At 37.5% G+C, this 19865-nt stretch overlaps 1 protein-coding gene across 1 annotated transcript in view; it reads left to right on the forward strand.

Moving 5' to 3' along the window:
* RAB2A (RAB2A, member RAS oncogene family) overlaps nt 1-19865 on the forward strand; it is a 102517-nt gene that overhangs the window by 56085 nt on the left and 26567 nt on the right. The window contains 3 exon segments of the mRNA NM_001246457.1: nt 8512-8594; nt 9027-9119; nt 16210-16321. Of these exon segments, the coding sequence (NP_001233386.1) occupies nt 8512-8594; nt 9027-9119; nt 16210-16321 (288 nt within the window).

Genomic DNA, 19865 nt, shown 5'->3' on the forward strand with positions numbered 1-19865 from the left:
TGCAATGGTGCAATCTCAGCTCACTGCAACCTCCGCCTCCCGGGTTCAAGCGATTCTCTTGCCTCAGCCTCCCAAGTAGCTGGAATTACAGGCATGCACCACCACGCCCGGCTAATTTTGTATTTTTAGTAGAGACGGGGTTTCTCCATGTTGGTCAGGCTGGTCCCGAACTCCCGACCTCAGGTGATCCACGCCTCAGCCTCCCAAAGTGCTGGGATTACAGGTGTGAGCCACTGCACCTGGCCTACAGGATGTTTGTCATTTTTATCTTCAAAAAATTTAAGGAGTTTTCCTTGCAAGATTTTCACATCCACCACCTTTGCTTTCTTTTGCCAATAGTGAGAATAGCTGCTAGCAGATACTCCTTGGAGGCATGAAGGCCATCAATCAGTTTCACAGCTGGAAACAGTGATAAGAGTCTATCAGTGCCTCCCTTTAAGCACTGACACTTGGCCCTTTACTGAGTTACTTTTCTTTCATTTATTAAAAGCCAAAGCCAAACTGTAAATATTCTTCTTCTGCCAGGGGAAGTCAAAGAAGAAACATACGTTGCCCCCGGTTTCTGTTCATTGGCAGAAAAAAGGCAGAGGTGTGTTCTCACTGTTAGACCCTGGCCAGCCATTACTGCCTTGTTCTGCTCTTGTTCTTTTTCTCTTACTTTTTCTCTTGCCTTCTATTCCTCTTTCAGTTGCCTTCCAGCATATCCAAATACATTTGATTTCCCAGCCCCTCCAAAAAAAATTGTAATATGGATGTTTTAGTTAAGTTCATTTATCCACTCAGCTTCCCTAGAAATATTCCTATTTTACATGTCTTATATCAAGTAAGTCAGTGAAACTTTTGACCAAATTGTGTGAAAACTAACATGCTAAAAGTTTCTTCTCAGCAAATCACAGGCATTTTTTTTCTCCTTTGAAAAACATGTTACTTTATACTCTTGACGTATTATTTCTAAAAATTGAATATTATTTTGTTTCAATGCATCAGTAAGGATGGATGACCAGATGCAGTGAGCCAGGGAGAGGACCTGGAACCCTGAGGGCTGAAAACAATACTGCCTCCCCACTTCTGCCTTTCCTCTCTGCTCCCATTACTGTCACTTCCTCCCTCTCCCCCACCATCCCTTAAGCTGGGAGTTGAGGGGCTTAGAGCTCCAACTGTTCTTCCTCCTTAGGCAGCAATTCATCAACATTTTTTTGAACAACTACAGGGACAGGAAACTGTCTTAGACATTTCATTGTACTTTAGTGATTACCTCCCACCTGTGGTCTCCAGTTTTTCTTACGTGGCAGCACTAAAAGAATCTGACATCGGTGATCATATCCTATTTTATCTTTTTTTTTTTTCTTGTTTTTTGAGGCAGGATCTTGCCCTGTTGCCCAGGCTGGAGTGCAGTGGTGTGATCACAGCTCACCACAGCCTCCACCTCCCAGGCTCAAGTGATCCTCTCACCTCAGCTTCCCCAGTACCTGGGACTACAGGCACCCGCCACCACTCCCAGCTAATTTTTTTTTTAATTTTGTAGAGACAGGATTTTGCCATGTTCCCAAGGCTGGTCAGAAACTCCTGGACTCAAGCAATCTGCCCACCTTGGCCTCCCAAAGTGCTGGGATTACAGCGTGAGCCACTGCGCCCAGCTAAGCCTTTTTTCCAAAGTAAATATCCTCAAATTTTTTAAAGCATTCAACTTGTGCTGTTTTTTCTAGGTATTTCCACCCATTGTTACTTTTCTCAGGATCCCACAACTAACTAGTGCAGGTTGACTTTTTCACCACCCTTGCTGTGTACACTAAGACAGCCTAAAAATCACTTTGATTCTTACTGATCTTACTGTCACCTGGAATAGAAGTTTTGTACATGCATGTGGATTTCAAAATATTTCCTTTCAACGATAGCAGTTCCTTGATAGAGATCTAAATTTTTTTTTTTTTTTTTTTTTTTTTTTTTTTGAGACGGGGTCTCGCTCTGTCGCCCAGGCTGGAGTGCAGTGGTGCAATCTCGGCTCACTGCAAGCTTCGCCTGCCGGGTTCACGCCACTTTCTCCTGCCTCAACCTCCTGAGTAGCTGGGACTACAGGTGCCCGCCACCACGCCCGGCTAATTTTTTTTTTTTTTTTTTTTTTGTATTTTTAGTGGAGACGAGGTTTCACCAAGTTAGCCAGGATGATCTTGATCTCCTGACCTCGTGATCCACCCGCCTCAGCTTCCCAAAGTGCTGGGATTATAGGTGTGAGCCACCACACCTGGCCAAGGTCTAAATTTTTAAGTTGAGTCTTTTAAGTAAAGTACCTGAGATTTAATGCTTGGGCAAGGGACAGTTTATTTGGCTGTTTAGAAATCCTTCTTTCCTTCTTTTGGTTCTCATCTGTCTTCTACATAGCTGGAGCTGTTTGATAAATAACTAGCAATGCAAGTAAGAGAAGTACTACTGTAATACTGATTCTCACAAATCTTAATTTTCTCCCTTTATTGGCTCTTTGGGATCAATCCTGGTAACATATTTGAGTGCCTACTATAAATATACTCTAGTACTCTGAGTTAAGCTATTCCTCAAGGATAACTGAAGAGGAAAAAAGATAAGCATTTGAGTAGTATGTTCATTGTATCTAATCAATAGTATTAAAACCAAATGACCACATGAAAGTGCTTTTGGATTTGTGAGGAGAAAAGGATAACTATGGGCTGTGGTAGACAAGCTTTCCCAGCTTTGTGAAAGAATTAGGGGCTTGAGCTGGTCCTCAAAGGAAATGGAAATTGGATAGGTGGAGAGAGAAGAAAATAGTGTTTCAGGCAAGGAGTTAAGCAGAGGCACAAAAGCAGGAATTTTCAGACTATAGACAAGATATCAGTAGAAAAAAATGGACTTGTATGAACAAGATTTTGAATAAGAAAAAATCCTTGTGAGACAAGTAGAGGTCTGATTCTCAAGAGCTTAGGACTTTAATTCAGGATATTTAGAGATTTTTGAACTACAGCTTAATATGTATAAAGTTATCTTTTATGGGAGTAGAAGAGGAAGAAGAGGTGAAGATTACTACTAGTTGCCAGCCTGGTTACTACAAATATTGCTATTCACCAAAAGACTCAGATGCATGGGAAAGCCAGTTTAAGGGATTCTTTATCTGGCAGTTACAAATAAGTTTTAAAATTATGGTGCAAAGGATCAATTTTGATTTAGCAATCCTCACATGAAAGATGAAGTTGTAAGACTTCTTTTGCACAAATGTTCCATGACTCTGATTTAATATTAAGCATCACTAAAAATGAGCATGTTTTTATCTCTTAGGCAGACTTGTTCTGCTCTACTTTTTTGCATCTCTGAGTATTTTGTGAATTTTTGTTGTTGTTGTTTTGTTTTGTTTTTGAGACAGAGTCCAGCTCTGTCACCCAGGCTAGAGTGCAGTGGCGCAATCTCAGCTCACTGCAGCCTCCGCCTCCTGAGTTCAAGTGATTCTCCTGCCTCAGCCTCCAGAATAGCTGGGATTACAGGCACGTGCCACCACGCCTGGCTAATTTTTGTATTTTTTGTAGAGACGGGGTTTCACCATGTTGGCCAGGCTGGTCTGGAACTCCTGACCTCAGGTGATCCATCCGCCTTGGCCTCCCAAAGTGCTGGGATTACAGGTGTGAGCCACCACACCCAGCTAATCCTGTGGATTTTTAAATTAATCCAACAGTTATATTGTGAGCCAAGAGAACTTACTGTCCACTCTGGCCACTCCACCCCAAGTTTGTTTTGTGGTGCTGTTCACTTAGGCAGTCATTCCTGTTTGACTAAATGTGTTTTTCTTTACACTCTAAGCTAATATTAGGAATCTCTTACTATTAAATACAAAGAATTTTGTATCCTGTTTGGTTTCAAGCTTCCAAAATCCCTTTTAACCAACAGTTTATAGTGAAGAGGATCAAACACAACATTTATAATTCCTAAGTTAACTTTTTTTTTTTTGAGATGGAGTCTCGCTCTGTCACCCAGGCTGGAGTGCGGTGGCGCAGTCTTGGCTCACTGCAAGCTCCTCCTCCCGGGTTCACACCATTCTCCTGCCTCAGCCTCCCGAGTAGCTGGGACTACAGGTGCCCGCCACCAAGCCCGGCTAATTTTTTGCATTTTTAGTAGAGACGGGGTTTCACTGTGTTAGCCAGGATGGTCTCGATCTCTTGACTTCGTAATATGCCTGCCTTGGCCTCCCAAAGTGCTGGGATTACAGGCGTGAGCCACCGCGCCTGGCCCTAGGTTAACATTTTTGTTTCACTTAAAACAATATAGGTCAATCCGAGTTTGGATAGGTATATATTAAAGCACCTTTTTTTTTTTTTGAGACAGTCTCACTCTGTTGCCCAGGCTGGAGTGCAATGGCACGATCTCGGCTCACTGTAACCTCCGCCTCCTGGCTTCAAGTGATTCTCCTGCCCCAGCCTCCCAAGTAGCTGAGATTACAGGTGTGCGCCACCACACCCAGCTGATTTTTGTATTTTTTAGTAGAGACGTGGTTTCACCAGTTGGTCAGGCTGGTCTCGAATGCCTGACCTCGTGATCTGCCTCTCTCGGCCTCCCAAAATGCTGAGATTACAGGCGTGAGCCACTGCGACCAGCCTAAAGTGCTTTTTAAAAATCAAATTACTTTGCTTTAATATGTCAAGGTAGTTAACCTTTGGGCTAACTTTATGCAGTTAGTTGTTATATAACAGTTTATTTATAGTTAGAGAAGCCATAATAAAAAAAAAAAACTTCACTGGGCAAGATTTATTTCAAGGCTACCAATACCGTTATCAAAGAGAATAGGCCAGAGTTGTGATAGTTTTCAGATTAGTAAGGTCTCAAGAATTTGTAAACTATTCTTAACACTCATCTTTATTTATTATAAAGTAATCATAGATCTTAAGATGCATAGCTACAGTCATAGTCTTCAGTGGGAATTGTGTTTTTTTATTTGCTCGAGCTTTTGTTTAATTTTGTAGTGGGCAGAAGTCTAGATTCAAATGTATTGTGTAAGTTATTTCCATATTGGAACGTGTTTTGTTCTTTGCAGAACAGTTCAGAAGGAATGAGAATGGTTATAAAAGTTTGCTTTTCTCCTTTTCCTAAATTTATTTTGTCTTTTACTCTTTACTGTCTCTTATCTAGGCTCTAAACTGGAAGTTGTAGATCTTATAGTAGTACTTTTCTAGCAATGTGTTCATTTTAATTCATCCCACAGAATGTCCCTGGAGAGATTGGTTTAAAGGACTTTTACCTTTGCTTGATGATCAGCCATGGGCAATATCAGAGCTATAAACCTGATTTTTATTTTGAACTAATAAAATATGTATCTTTTTTGTATTACAGTAGTTCTTCCTTATCCATGAGGAATAGATGCTAACACCCTCAGTAGATGCCTGAAATTGCAGATAGTGCTGAACTCTATATATACTAGTTTTTCGATCCCATAACAGAGACGGCTGCAGTTTAAGCATCCCTAATTTGAAAATCCCAAACTTTTTGAGCTTCCACATGACACTCAGAGGAGATGCTTTTTGGTGCATTTTGGATTTTAGTTTTCAGATTAGGGATGCTCAACTGATAAGTATAATGCAAATATTCTAAACTCAGAAACACTTCTGGTTCAAAGCATTTCAGAGAAGAAGTGCTCAACCTGTACTAAGTGACTACCAGGCAGGTAGTGTAGTGTATACAGTGAAGATAGGCTGGACAAAGGGATGATTCACATCCCCAGCAGGACGGAGCAGCAGGATAGTGGGAGACTTTTATCACACTACTCAGAATCGTGTACAATGTAAAACTTAGGAATTATTGTTTCTGGACTTTTCCATTTAATATTTTCAGACTGCAGTTGACCACCAATAACTGAAACCTTAGAAAGCAAAACCTCAAATAAGGAGGAACTACTGTACCTAACACAGAATCCTTTCTTGGTACATAGGATTTACAGTGAAATTAATCCCTAAAGATCTAGTCCTTTGTTTTTCTGTGCTAAGCAGTTAAAGAAGATATTTCCTGCCATTGTGCCTTCAGAACAGTGAATTTGGCTGGGAACAGTGGCCCACACCTGTAACCCCCCAGCACTTTTACGAGACCGAGGCAGGTTGATTGCTTAAAGCTCAGTAGTTTGAGACCACCCTGGGCAACATGGTGAAACCTGGTCTCTATAAAAAAATAAAAAATAATAAATTTTAAAAAACAATCACTTTAAAATAAAAACAAGGTATCTTCTAGTTTTTTGTTGTTTTTTGTTGTTGTTGTTGTTTTTCTTTTCTTTTTTTTTTTTTAAAGACACAGGGCCTCATCTGTTGCCCAGGCTGGAGCACAGTGGTGTGATTGTAGCTCACTGTAGCCTTGAACTCCTGGGCTCAAGTGATCCTCCTGCTTCAGCCTCCCAGGTAGCTAGGACTGCACGGATAAGCCACATCACCCAGCTAATTTTTAAAATTTTTCTGTAGAGATGGGGTCTCGCCATGTTAGCCAGGCTGGTTTTGAACTCCTGGCCTCAAGCAATACTCCTGCCTCAGCCTCCCAAAGTGGCATGAGCCATTATACCCGGCTGTCTTCAGTTTAACCTAAGCTATGTAAAATGATTTGGCTATTTTTATAGCCCTTTTGTGTGATGGCTTTCTCACTGTCTAATTTAGCATGACATTATTCTAACTGCCAAAATTGCCTACCCAAGAGAGGGTCTAATTGTTAGTTTCCACATAGGAGAAGTTATTTTCATTGAATCTTAGCACGTTAGGATTTACAGATGTCCACTCAGCTATGTGGGATGGAGTACTGATTATTTTATGCATATAACTAAGACATTAGGATTTCTTCTTTCACTTTTTTGTTGTTTTTTTGTTTTTGTTTTTGGAGACAAGGTGTTGCTCTGTTAGCAAGACTGAAGTACAGTGGTGCAATTACATCTCCCAGCAGCCTCCTCACCTGGGCTCAGATGATCCTCCTACCTCAGCCTCCCAAGTAGCTGGGGGCGTGCCACCACACTTGGCTAATTTTTGTATTTTTGGTAGAGACGGGGTTTTGCCATGTTGCCCAGGCTGGTCTTAACCCACTTATGCAGGGGGTTGCAAATTTTTTGTGTGAAAAATCAGACCTTGGCAGTGACCTTGAGCAGTAGGATATAAATAACTCCCACAAGCTTAGCATTCCAATAATGGAACACTAGGCATAAATGGGTTAAAAACTCCCAGGCTCAAGCGATCCACCAGTCATGGCCTCCCAAAGTGCTGGGATTGCATGCGTGAGCCACCATGCCCAGCCTATTTTTCCACTTTTTCACTCAACAGGCTTTCTCTGAATGCCTGCTATGTGCTGGACCCAGTGCCTAGCACACACTTAGTCACATGCAGGGGGTGGGGGATGGGGGAGGGAGGGAGTATAGAGGAAGGGTCAACAAGAGCAAGGTATTGTAGAGTGTTGAGTGTTAAACAGGGTAGAATATGAGCTGTCCATGTGCATTCTGAGGGTGGGAAGGGCTAAATATTTACATTGCAAGATCAGAACTCAGAACGTGTAAGCATCAATATTTTTCAAGTTAGGGGATTTTGAATATAAAAATCGTTAAAATTGGCTTTACGTTTACTTCATTAAAATGCTTATGTTTTTGCAAAAGTAGGAAAAGAAGGGATTAAAAATGAAAAATAACTTCTTATAAGAGCTGTCTCGGTTTTAAACTCAGACAGAACAGTCACATTCCTCCCCAGCAATTCTTAAAAAAACAGAAATTAGTACCATGAGTAAAAGAGAAATTACCTAGCTTTGCATAATCTCTTGTGTCTGTTTCACAAGTGGATATAAAGATGACTTTTACATCCTGTTGCCTTTTGACAAGCATTATATATCAAATACAGAGAAAATTGATTAAGTGTGGAGAAAAAAACTTATATAAATTAAATTCAGAACCATTTTGCTTTTCATAATAAAATGATTGCTCAAAGAATTCCATTTGATGACTGTTGAAAGCTCACTGCAGTTTATGATATAACTGATAAAATCTGCATCCTTGGCCTTCCAACAACCTTTACACCAGCAGATGGTGGGCGTAAAGATGTCATTCATCATTTATTTACAATGGGCTTTATTTATTCTAGTGTCAACAGCTGCCCCAGGGAGTGGGTTATTGAATTCAAATGTGAGGCTCTGGGTTATTTGCTTCCTTTCAAATTTGTCTTCAGAGCTTAGTTGCTAGGAGTCCATTCTGTCCTTTAATAATGATTCGTGTATTGTGAAGCCATTCAGTAAATTGGGTTGTCAGGGATTGCCAAAAAGGGTTTAGAGGTCTTGCGGGGTGGGGAGGTTGCAGGAGCGACTACATGTGCACTACATGTGCGTCTCGTTGACTTGAGCAATCTTGAGCAATAGCGGTATTTTGTAACTTTTTCCTAAGACTGGTGAAGTTAAGTTTTCTTGTCTCTCTTTATGCACTCCTTCCCTACCTGCTCTTATTCTGTATATGAATAATATGAAAATGTAGAGGACATTGTATTAAAGGAAACTCTCCAACCTTTTTTTTCGTTACAGGCAGGGCAAGAATCCTTTCGTTCCATCACAAGGTCGTATTACAGAGGTGCAGCAGGAGCTTTACTAGTTTACGATATTACACGGTGAGAACTTGAAAACTTTGCAATTCAGTAGTTGATACAGAGAATTTTTCTAAATAGATGTGGTTAACAGTAATGAAAGAATAGCTTAGCCTTTCTGCCCTGGCTACTCACCTTTAAAACTGCATCTTGAGTCCAATTTAAATTTACTACAGAAACCTGCAACTGAATTGTTTTTCTTATTTGAATTAGCACCTTCAAATTGAAATTGGCCATATTATTTATTCATTGGAATTTTCTAAAGTGTGATTACATTTAATTTATAAACTGAAATACAATCAGTGAACTCTAAACCCAGATATGGTGCTTAAAACTACTTCTCGTTACATAAGTGGATATGGCTAAAAGTGGTTCTCTTTAAAAATATGTATATTGTTCGTTGTATACTGAGGGAAATGCTTTGAACATAGTAATTAAATTATTATTTATGTTTAGGAGAGATACATTCAACCACTTGACAACCTGGTTAGAAGATGCCCGCCAGCATTCCAATTCCAACATGGTCATTATGCTTATTGGAAATAAAAGGTAAAAAGGCTAATTTAGAGCTTACATTGCATTAGTGATGAAGACTGTACTGTTTATTTGACTACTTTCCTTAACATTTGTTCAAATGTGAGTTACCAGCCTCTTAAATTATAAAATTTCGGAAATTCTAAGGTGTTTCTTTTGATTTTTAAAATGATGTTAATAAGCTTTGTTGGAAATTATTACTGTTATTATTAGAAATAGTTTTTGTGTAAAGAAATACTTTAAAAAGTAATCTGAAGGAGTTTTATCAGATTACTGATGTAAAGTAAAGCCTACTGATTTATTTGGGGAGTTGGATTGAACATCTTTGTGCTGTCAATTTAAAATGCTATTATATGGGAAAACCTTCTTGCTTGACCAGTTTCCATAAACTTCTAAGAGTGTGGGAAAGTTTTCACTAATTTTTGTAGAAACTTACAGTGGTAAGAAAATATTAGTATTTTCAGAATGCTAGGCACCATTCTTTTTGTTTTGTTTTGTTTTGTTTTGTTTGAGACAGGGTCTCACTCTATTACCCAGGCTAGAGTGCAGTGGTGTGATCATAGCTCACTGCAGCTTGGCCTCCCGGGCTCAAGGGAATCCTCCTGCCTCAGCCTCCCAAGTGGCTGAGACTGTAGGCATGCACAACCACAGCTAGTTTATCTTTTTATTTCTTATAAAGAAAGGGTCTCACTTTGTTGCCCAGGCTGGTCTCAGGCTCCTAACCTCAAGTGATTCTCCCACCTGGGCCTCCAAAAGTACTGGGATTATAGGCATAAGCCACCACACCCGGCCCATTCATTCTTTAGGGTTATATTAATAAAATACTCTGAAGAGATGCTGTTTTTAGATAGGTAAAATCATGACTTATATGATAATGAAGACATCTCAAAACTTTTATCTCATTAATTAACAAGATAAGGAAACTGGTAAGATATTTCAACCAGTTCAAAAGGGAACTCAAAGTACCATACATTTATAATCAAATAAAGAATACTGAAATGAATTTACAAGATGGATGCAAAACTGAACAGTATTCACAGGGTATTAATTGTATTCCACAGGACACAGTCTGCATTTCCATGGACAGGAATTATTTGCGTTTATTCCCACAAGTTAACTTCTCTCTCTGCAGTCTTTGAAAATGTGTGAGATGCAGTTAAAATAGTACTATTAAGAAAATTTTTAAATGAACAGCCTAGGGCCAGGCACAGTGGCTCACACCTGTGATCCCAACACTTTGGGAGGCCCAGGTGGAGGATTGCTTGATCCCAGGAGTTCAAGATCAGCCCGGGCAACACAGGGAGACTCCATCTCTACAACAAATTTTAAAATTTAGCTAGACATGATGGTGCATTCCTGTGGTTCCAGCTACTCAGGAGGCTGAGGTGGGAGAATCACTTGAGCCCAGTTGAGGCTGCAGTGAACTGTGTTCATGCCACTGTACTCCAGGCTGAGCAACAAAGCAAGACCTTGTCTCAAAAAAAAAAAAAAAAAAAAAAAAAACAACAACAACAACAAAGAAAATAGCCTAATTTTTTTGCCTTAAGAAACTAGAATAAGAGCAAATCAAAGTTAAGGAAAGCCTCTTGCCCGTTAAAAAAAAAAAAGAGAGAGAAAACCAATGAAACCAAAAGCTAATTCTTCAGAAGATAAAATAAAATAGATACTGATCAGGAAAAAGACAAACATTAGCAATATCAGGAAAGAAAGGTTGACATCACTATAGATTAAAAAAAGAGAGAGAATATTGTAAACAGACTAAATAAATGAAGAGATATAACCATGTTCATGGATTGTAAAACTAAATATAAGATGTCTTCTCAAATTTATCTAAAAATTCATTGAAGGCCAGGTATAATGGCTCACATCTGTAATCCCAGCACTTTGGGAGGCCAAGGCAGGAGGATCACATGAGGCAAGGAGTTCAAGACCAGCCTGAGAATGTAGCAAGACCCTATCTCTACAAAAAATAAAATAATAATTTAAAAAAACTAGCTAGGCATGCTGGCACACGCCTTTAGCTCTACTTACTCAGGAAGCAGAGGTGAGAGGATCACTTGAATCCAGGAGCTCAAGGTTGCAGTGAGCTATGATTGTGCCACCTGCACTCCAGCCTGGGCAAAAGAGCGAGACTCTGTCTCCAAGGGAAAAAAAAAGATTTATTGTAACCCTAATCAAACTATCAAACATTGGCAGACTTTTTTGGGAGGGTAGATATTGACAAGCTGACTTTAAAGTTTATATAAAAATGCAAAGGCCACGGAATAGCCAAATCAACTTTGACAAAGAGGCACAATATTGGAGAGAATTTACTATTCTACAAATTTTAAGATTTATTATACTATAATCAATTTACTATTGTTTGGCATAAGCAGACATAGATCAGTAGAGCCGAATAAGAAGTTCCAGAAGTAGATTCATATATATATGATATATTAATTTTTTGACAGAGATGCTAATTTAGTTGAAGAAGGGGTAATCTTTTTCATCAAATGGTGCTGAAACAGTTAATAGTCATATGTAAAAATATGAACCTCAACTGTTACATTATACCATTTACAAAAATTAACTGGAAGTGGATCATAGACCTAAGTGTGAGAGCTAAAACTACTTAAAATTTCTAAAAGAAAACAAATTGTAGTGACCCTGTTTTGGCAAACATTTCTTAAATGGGACAGAGAAAAGCATGAACTTATAGTTCAGAAAAAAAATCAATAAATTGTTCTTTAACTGAATTTAAAACTTTTGTTCTTCAAAAGACGGTTACACTATTATACAACATCGTGACATGGTTAATGATGATATAGTGCATTCTGGAAAAATGCTGAAAGAGTGGATGTTAAGTGTTCTCACCACAAAAAACGGTAACTGTGAGATAATGCAAATTAGCTAGATTAACCATTCCACAGTGTATATATACTTTAAAACAATATGTTGTACATGATAAATATATGCAATTTTACCTATCAATTTAAATAAATAAATTTGAAGAAAAACGGTTACAAAAATGAAAAGGCAAGCTACAGACTAGCAGAAAATATTTGTGAAAAATATATCTGACAAAGGATTTATATCTAGAATATATGAAGAATGCTTATAATTCATTAATAAGAAGACATCCACTTTTTAAAAATGATCTAAAGATTTGAACCAGCAATTACTACAGAAGATATACTACTGATGGGAACGTAAAATGATACAATCACTTTGGAAAACAATTTGGTAGTTTCTTTAGAAATTAAAAGGCCGAGGCAGGAGGATTGCTTCAGCCTAGGAGTTTGAGACCAGCCTGGGCAATGTAGGGAGACTTCTTCTATACAAAAATAAGAAATTCTTTTAAAAAGTAGCTGAACATGGTGGTACATACTTGTAGTCCCAGCTACTCCAGAGGCTGAGGTGGTAGGATCACTTAAGCCTGAGAGGTCAAGGCTGCAGTGAGCCATGATCATGCCACTGTATTCCAGCCTAGGCCACAGAGCGAGACCCTGTCTCAAAAAAAAGAAATAAAGCACACATCTATATTTCCTAGCCACTTTACTCCCAGATGTTTACCCAACATAAATATGTCTTCCTATGTCCACAGAATTATGTACAAATATTCATACCAGCTTTATTTCTAATAGCCCCAAACTGGAAACAACCCAAATATCAACAGATGAATCGAAAAATAGTGATACAGCATTACAACAGACTACAACTCAGCTATAAAGAGGAATGAACTGTTGATACATGCAGCAAAATGGATGATTCTCAAAATAATTACAGAGTGAAAAAACTCAGACCAAAAATACCATGTGATTACATTTATATAAAAATCCTAGTAAATGTGGACTAATCTGTAGTGGCAGAAAGCAGATCATCAGCTGCCTAGGGTGCAGGGGCAAGAAGGGATGGGTTACAATGGAGTATGAGGAAACTTTTGGGAGACTGATGGCTTCACGGGCTTACATTATCTTAAAACTCAACAAATTTTGCATTTAAGTACAACTTCTTTTATGTCTGTTACACCTCAAAAAAGCTATAATGTAAAACATCATTATACTGTATAGATTTTAGAGTGTTGTTTTAATAGAAATTGAGATTTGCTATTAAGAGAAAATATTACCTAAGTGATATTTACATTATAAAAAGCTAAACATTGTTTACTTCTTTGTGTAGAGAAGAAACTATTATCGTATTCTCTGAAGGCCTTTCTTGGGTATTCTTTTCCACATTTAAATCATCTCACTAAACCTTTTTAAGGTTATAAAGCTATTGGAGGGAAGTTTTAGTCTTTCTATGATGGAAATAGTTATTCTGTCATTCAAGGTATGAAATAATAAGAGGAGAATACTTGGAGAATAAAGAGAATTTTTATCCTTTTATTTTACCAGTTTTTTCCTTGTGGCTGAAACATGAGTGACAGCTTACTGGTGGCTTAAATTTGGTCACCGACCACTAGGAGCTGATAGTTCAAATGTGAGAAGAAATAAACAAAGCATAGTATGTAAACAAGAGATGTTTCTGATGATCGTAGGTGGGTGACCTTTAAAATCAGGAGTATAACGAACAAGAAAGAACAGAGAGAAATAAATGAAATGATTATTTTTAGATGAATTGAATTGTGGATAGACACCAAAACAGGGAATAAGCAATTTTTGAATTAGACGCATTAAGCAGTAGGGAGCAGCCAGTGAAGGGCAGTGACCTAGTCAGAGCAACAGATGACACAAATTTTTCTTACTATGGCATTTTATTAATAAATTGGTTGTATAAGAAATAGGAAGCAGAGATTTAAAAAATGAAAGTTTTTTAATAGTGTAAGGGTTTTAATGCAAACCCTAAACAAAAAGGGGGCATAAATTAAAAGAAAGATACTTAAGTAACCTAAGCAACTTAAGTGGGATTCAGAGGGAGTGAACTAAGACAACAATATGATGTAATGCCTGGAAAACTGAGGTATTTTTAAAACTTTGCACTAAGTATATCGTCAAGTACTATGGCTTTTGAGTTTTTTGATTTGACCTATAGTAAGAAATGTATTTTACATCATGACCTAGTAAATAAATTGTGTGTACACCTACACATATAACAAAATATTCGTAAATTATACCTTTATACGTAAGTTCCATGAAACAGTAGATGGAACTTATGTATATAGGTGATACACTCTGATATTTTATATTGTTTCTTTTTTTTTTCCCTTCCCAAGATGGAGTCTCACTCTGTCGCCCAGGCTGGAGTGCAGTGGCGCGATCTCTGCTCACTGCAACCTCCGCCTCCCAGGTTCAAGCAATTCTCCCGCCTCAGTCTCCTGAGTAGCTGGGATTACAGGCACCCACCATCATACCCAGCTAATTTTTGTATTTTTGTAGAGACGGGGTTTCACCATGTTGGCCAGGCTGGTCTTGAACTCCTAACCTGAGGTGATCCACCCGCCTTGCCTCCCAAAGTGCCGTAATTACAGGTGTGAGCCACCGCACCCAGCCTATTGTTTCTTTTTTTAAAAAAAAGGTTCTGATTATTTCCTACTGAGTGATTTTTACAATTCATTGAGTCATGACACAGTTTGAAAAATCCTACCCAGGCTTAACGCAGTGTCTCAGTACTGTAGTCCTAGCAATTGGGAAGGCCAAAGTGGGAGGATCACTTGAGTCCTGGAGTTCAAGACCAGCGTGAGCAACATAGTGAGACTTTGTCTCTGAAAAAATAAAAAAAAAAAACTGCCCTGGAAAAGCCTTGGCACGTGTATACACAAATATATATATATTTTATATATATATAAAATACATATATTTTTTATATATATATAAAATACATATATTTTTATATATGTATTATATATATAAAATACATATATTTTTATATATATAAAATGCTTATTGTAACATTGTTTGTAATAATGAAAAATTATAAATAACTTTGCCTTATAGAGAATTTAAGTTGTATTGCATTCATTCAGTAGACTGTAATTCACCAGTTAAAAAACAAACTAGATCTGCATGTATTATATGGATAAATTTGAAAAACATAGTGTTGACCAAAGTTAACAAGTTGTAAAACAGTAGCTACATCTGAATTTTTAAAGACATGAAAAAGAAATACTATTTATGGTTATAAACATGAGGATAAATGCAAAAACATGCATGAGAATGAAAACACCAAATTTAGGTAGTGGTTACCTTTAGGGTAAGAGGGAGGAGAGTGGGATCAGAGACACACAGGTGGTGATTCTGCTGTTGCTGATTTTATTTCTTAAAGGGAAAGAAACCTGAAATCTGGCAAATAATATGTCAAGGCTAGCTGGAAGTATGTGGACATTATATTATACATCTTTTTTCATGTATAAACATGTAATAATAAATAATATATAAAAAGTAATAAATATAATAGTAAAGTTTTTTAACTTTAAAAATAAAACACGCTTTAAAAGCAACTGCTACTTCCCTTCCCCCCGCTCACTAATACAATTCTAGTATGATAAAAATGAATACCCTGCTTTCATTGGAAATTTCTAGCTTACACTTTCTCTCTCCCTCCCTTTCTCCTTTTCTGTCTCTCTCTACTCCTTCTCCCTCCCTCCCTCCCTCCCTCTGTCTCTCTGTCTATATCAATTTTGCTTTAAGAGGAAACTGGGAATTAAACAAACTGGGATCAATGATGTAATGTATCTTTAGTACTTTGGATTTTCTAAACAATTTCCTGTAGTTTCTGAGAATTGTATTTTAATCACATTCATAGAAACTCAGTCAGTCTGGCCAATGGAGGAGAATAGTATAGTCCTGCTCTTTCAAATTATGTTGAGCAAAATGGCTTTCTTCTCTGGGAACGCACTGTACTCAAAGATATAAGGTATTAGACTAGAGGCTCCCTTAAGTTACGGCTAGTTCTAACGTTCTAAAATTCTAACACAGAATCTTTCTTCTGTTGGATTGTTAGTTCTTTGAAACTAGACAGTGTGTTCTAAATACTAACCCTCATAATACCCTGAATAATACAGTTAGTATGTTAAAAATTAATTAAAAGAATGGTCATCACAACTTTGAATTCCATGGTACACTTTCCACAAATGCTTCTGTTTGTACCATGTTGATTAGTAATGTGACCCTTTCTTTCCCATGTTTAGTGATTTAGAATCTAGAAGAGAAGTAAAAAAAGAAGAAGGTGAAGCTTTTGCACGAGAACATGGACTCATCTTCATGGAAACGTCTGCTAAGACTGCTTCCAATGTAGAAGAGGTAAATAAGAGGCCCTTTAAAATCTTCATCTTTATACTTAATAGAAATGTTTTATATATCTTCATTTTACTTATTATTTAAGTTTTTAGTCGGATGGTCTTTGAACATCATAAAGTAGGAAAGTTTCTTCCCTTTGAAATCCCTTGTAACATTCACCTTCTGTCAGACTCTTAAATCATATTGAGCCTTCTAAAGCCTGAATGTTTTCTTACATTTTTGTACGTATTTTCACTCCCTCCCTTTTTCTAAACAATTTCCTATAGTTTCTGAGAGTTATATTTTAATCACATTCATAGAAAGTCAGTCTGGCCAATGGAGTAGAATAGTGTAGTCCTATTCTTTCAAATTACGTTGAGCAAAATGGCTTCTCTGGGAACCCACTGTACTCAAAGATATAAGGTATTGGACTTCTTTGTGTTGCATGGTAGGGAAATCTTTTTTGTGTTGCATGGGAGGGAAACAAGGAACACACTAATGAAATTTGGAAATGTTTCAAGACACCAGAACGTTTGTAGCTATTTATATCCACTTCTGCTTATTTTTTTTAATTTTATTTATTTTTTTAACTGTCAATATATTACCACATCACCACTTCTGCTTAAAGTATTCTATTATTGCTGTGTAACATTTTACAAAGCATGAGAATTCTGTTTCATCTATTGATGAAATTTGTATTATTTCAGTTATTTCCATTGATGAACCTGAACTATTGGAACTTTTCTGAACACAGTGTATTCTTTTATGCTGTATGTGTTTGGAGGTAGTATGTATATACATATTATAAATAGATGATTACATAGTTGATCCTTTCTAAGGTAAATGTATTACTATACTGTTATTTTATAAAAGGAGGTGATGAAGCTAAGAAAAGTAGTAGTTTATCCAAAGTAATACTTAGTTCCCGATTTCTAGATAAGAACAGCTTATAAGAGCAACTACAGAAAGTAGTTCTAAAAAACAAATGAGTTAAGAATCACTGCCGTAAGGATAACAGAGGTCAGGGTCCTGGGCAACAGCTAGCATGTGCCTTCAACGTAGTAAGCAGTCAGTAAATATTTATTAAGAATGATACTTGGAGCTCTTCTGATTAACCCTTGAACCTAGAAATTGACTACAGTAATTCTACAGCATTGGTATTTTCACCGAAGAATTCTTTCTTAGGTAAAATATTATACAGTCATGTGTTGCTTGACAAAGGAGATACATTCTGAGAAATATGTCAGCAGGTGATTTCATCGTCACGTGACCATCATAGAGTGTACTTACATAAGCCTAGATGGCATAGCCTACTACTACACCTACTACACACTTCCCTTAGTAGACCTTGGTGCCAGAGGAATGACACAGTGATGATTTCCCTTGGTTTTCTTTTTGCCACATACCCGAGACTGGGTGCTAAAGAAACAGGCAACCTAGAAAGGTCAACAGGCACAGAAAAAGAAAGTCTTCTAGCCAGAGAACCAGGAAATAGGCAGGTCAGAACAGTGTTCGCAAGCCAGAACACTCTTAGAAAGTAACCATTCTACTGTAGCCAAACATCACAGAAAAAATTGTGGCTCTGCTTCCACAATCCCCAGGCAGTAATGAAGTAGCACCCTACCACCACCATTTCCCTTGTTGGAGTGGAGTGAGAGGAAGCCAACTAAACAGTGGTTTAAATAAGACCCAGAGTCTCATAACATAGTATCTAAAATACCCATGTTTCAATAGAAAATCATTCATCATACGTAGAACCAGGAAGATCTTAAATTGAATGAAAAAAAGATAATAGGTGCCAACAGTGAAATGACAGTGGTGTTTGAATTATCTTACAAAGATTTTAATGCAGCAATCATTAAAATGCCTCAACAAACAAGGAACATGCTTGAAACAGAAGAGTCTTAGCAAACAATCTGAGCAAAAGAAATGCAAGATAAAAAAAAGAACCAAATAGGAATTTTAAAATAAAAAAAAAATACAATAATTGAAATTTAAAAACTCTTTCAAAGCTCTTTGTACACTAGAAAAAAAAACAGTGAATGGGCTCAACAGCAGAATGGAGATAAAGGAAAGAAATAGTGAACTGGATGATAGAACAATAGTAACTACTTAGTCTAAACTGCAGAGAGAAAATTGAGGAAACAAATGAACACTACCTCAGGGACTTATAGGACTGTAACAAAAGCTGACGTTATATGATGTGTCATAAGTCCTAGAAGGAGAGGAAAAAGGATTGGCTCTGAAAAATACTCAAAGAAATAATGGCTGAAAACTTCTTAAATGTGGCAAAAAGTATATAAACCTACAGATTGAAGACAGCCCCAAAGAGGTTAAACCCAGACAAATCCACATGATGACGAACCTCTGTATGGTCAAATTTCTGAACGTGAAAGACAGAAAAAAAAATCTTGAAAGCAGCAAAAAATAGCACCCTACCTATAGGGGAAAAAGAGTTCTAATGATAGCAGATTTCTCATCAGAAACCATGGAGGACAGAGAAAATAGCACAGTGATTTTTGTTTGTTTGTTTTTATTATACTTTAAGTTCTGGGTTACATGTGCACAACGAGCAGGTTTGTTACCTAGGTATATATGTGCCATGTTGGTTTGCTGCACCCACCAAGTAATCATTTACATTGGGTATTTCTCCTAATGCTATCCCTCCCCCAGCCCTACAACCCCCAACAGGCCCCGGTGTGTGATGTTCCCCGCCCTGTGTCCAAGTGTTCTCATTGTTCAGTTCCCACCTATGAGTGAGAACATGCGGTGTTTGGTTTTCTGTCCTTGTGATAGTTTGCTGAGAATTATGGTTTCCAGCTTCATCCATGTCTCTGCAAAGGACATGAACTCAACTTTTTTTATGGCTGCACAGTATTCCATGGTGTATATGTGCCACATTTTCTTAATCCAGTCTACCATTGATGGACATTTGGGTTGGTTCCAAGTCTTTGCTATTGTGAATACTGCCACAATAAACATACATAGCACAGTGTTTTGCAAGAGCAGAAAGAAAAGAACTATCAGCCCAGAATTCTTTACCCAGCAAAGAAGAAAAAGAATTAGCAATGAAGGTGCAATCAAGACATTCTTAGAGAAGGAAAAACCAAGAATTTATTAGTAGCAGATTTGCATAAAAGAATGGCTAAAGGAAGTTTTCTAATAGAAGTGAAATGATTGAAGAAAGAATCTTAGAACACCATAAAGGAAGAAAAAAACATAAGAAACAAAAATATGGATAAATATGATAGACTTTTTTCTTCAAGTCTTGCAAATTATGTTTGATGTTTGAAGTATAAACAAGTAACCACTGTCTGATGTGATTATCAGTGTATTCCACAATATTATAAGCCATGGGGAATAAAGGGATTTGATTAGCCCACAGGAAGGCAGGAGAAGGAAAATAGAAAACAAAGTAAAATGTCAGATGTAAGCCCTCATATATCAATAACTAAATGTTGGTGGTCAAAATACACAAATCAAAAAGGATTAGCAGAGAGAATTTTAAAAACAATGACTCAGCTATATGGTATCTATAAGAAACTCACTCCAAATACAACAGTACAGT

The sequence above is a fragment of the Pan troglodytes genome, chromosome 7 (genome assembly GCF_028858775.2).
Source record: "Pan troglodytes isolate AG18354 chromosome 7, NHGRI_mPanTro3-v2.0_pri, whole genome shotgun sequence".
NCBI classification, from domain to species: domain Eukaryota; kingdom Metazoa; phylum Chordata; class Mammalia; order Primates; family Hominidae; genus Pan; species Pan troglodytes.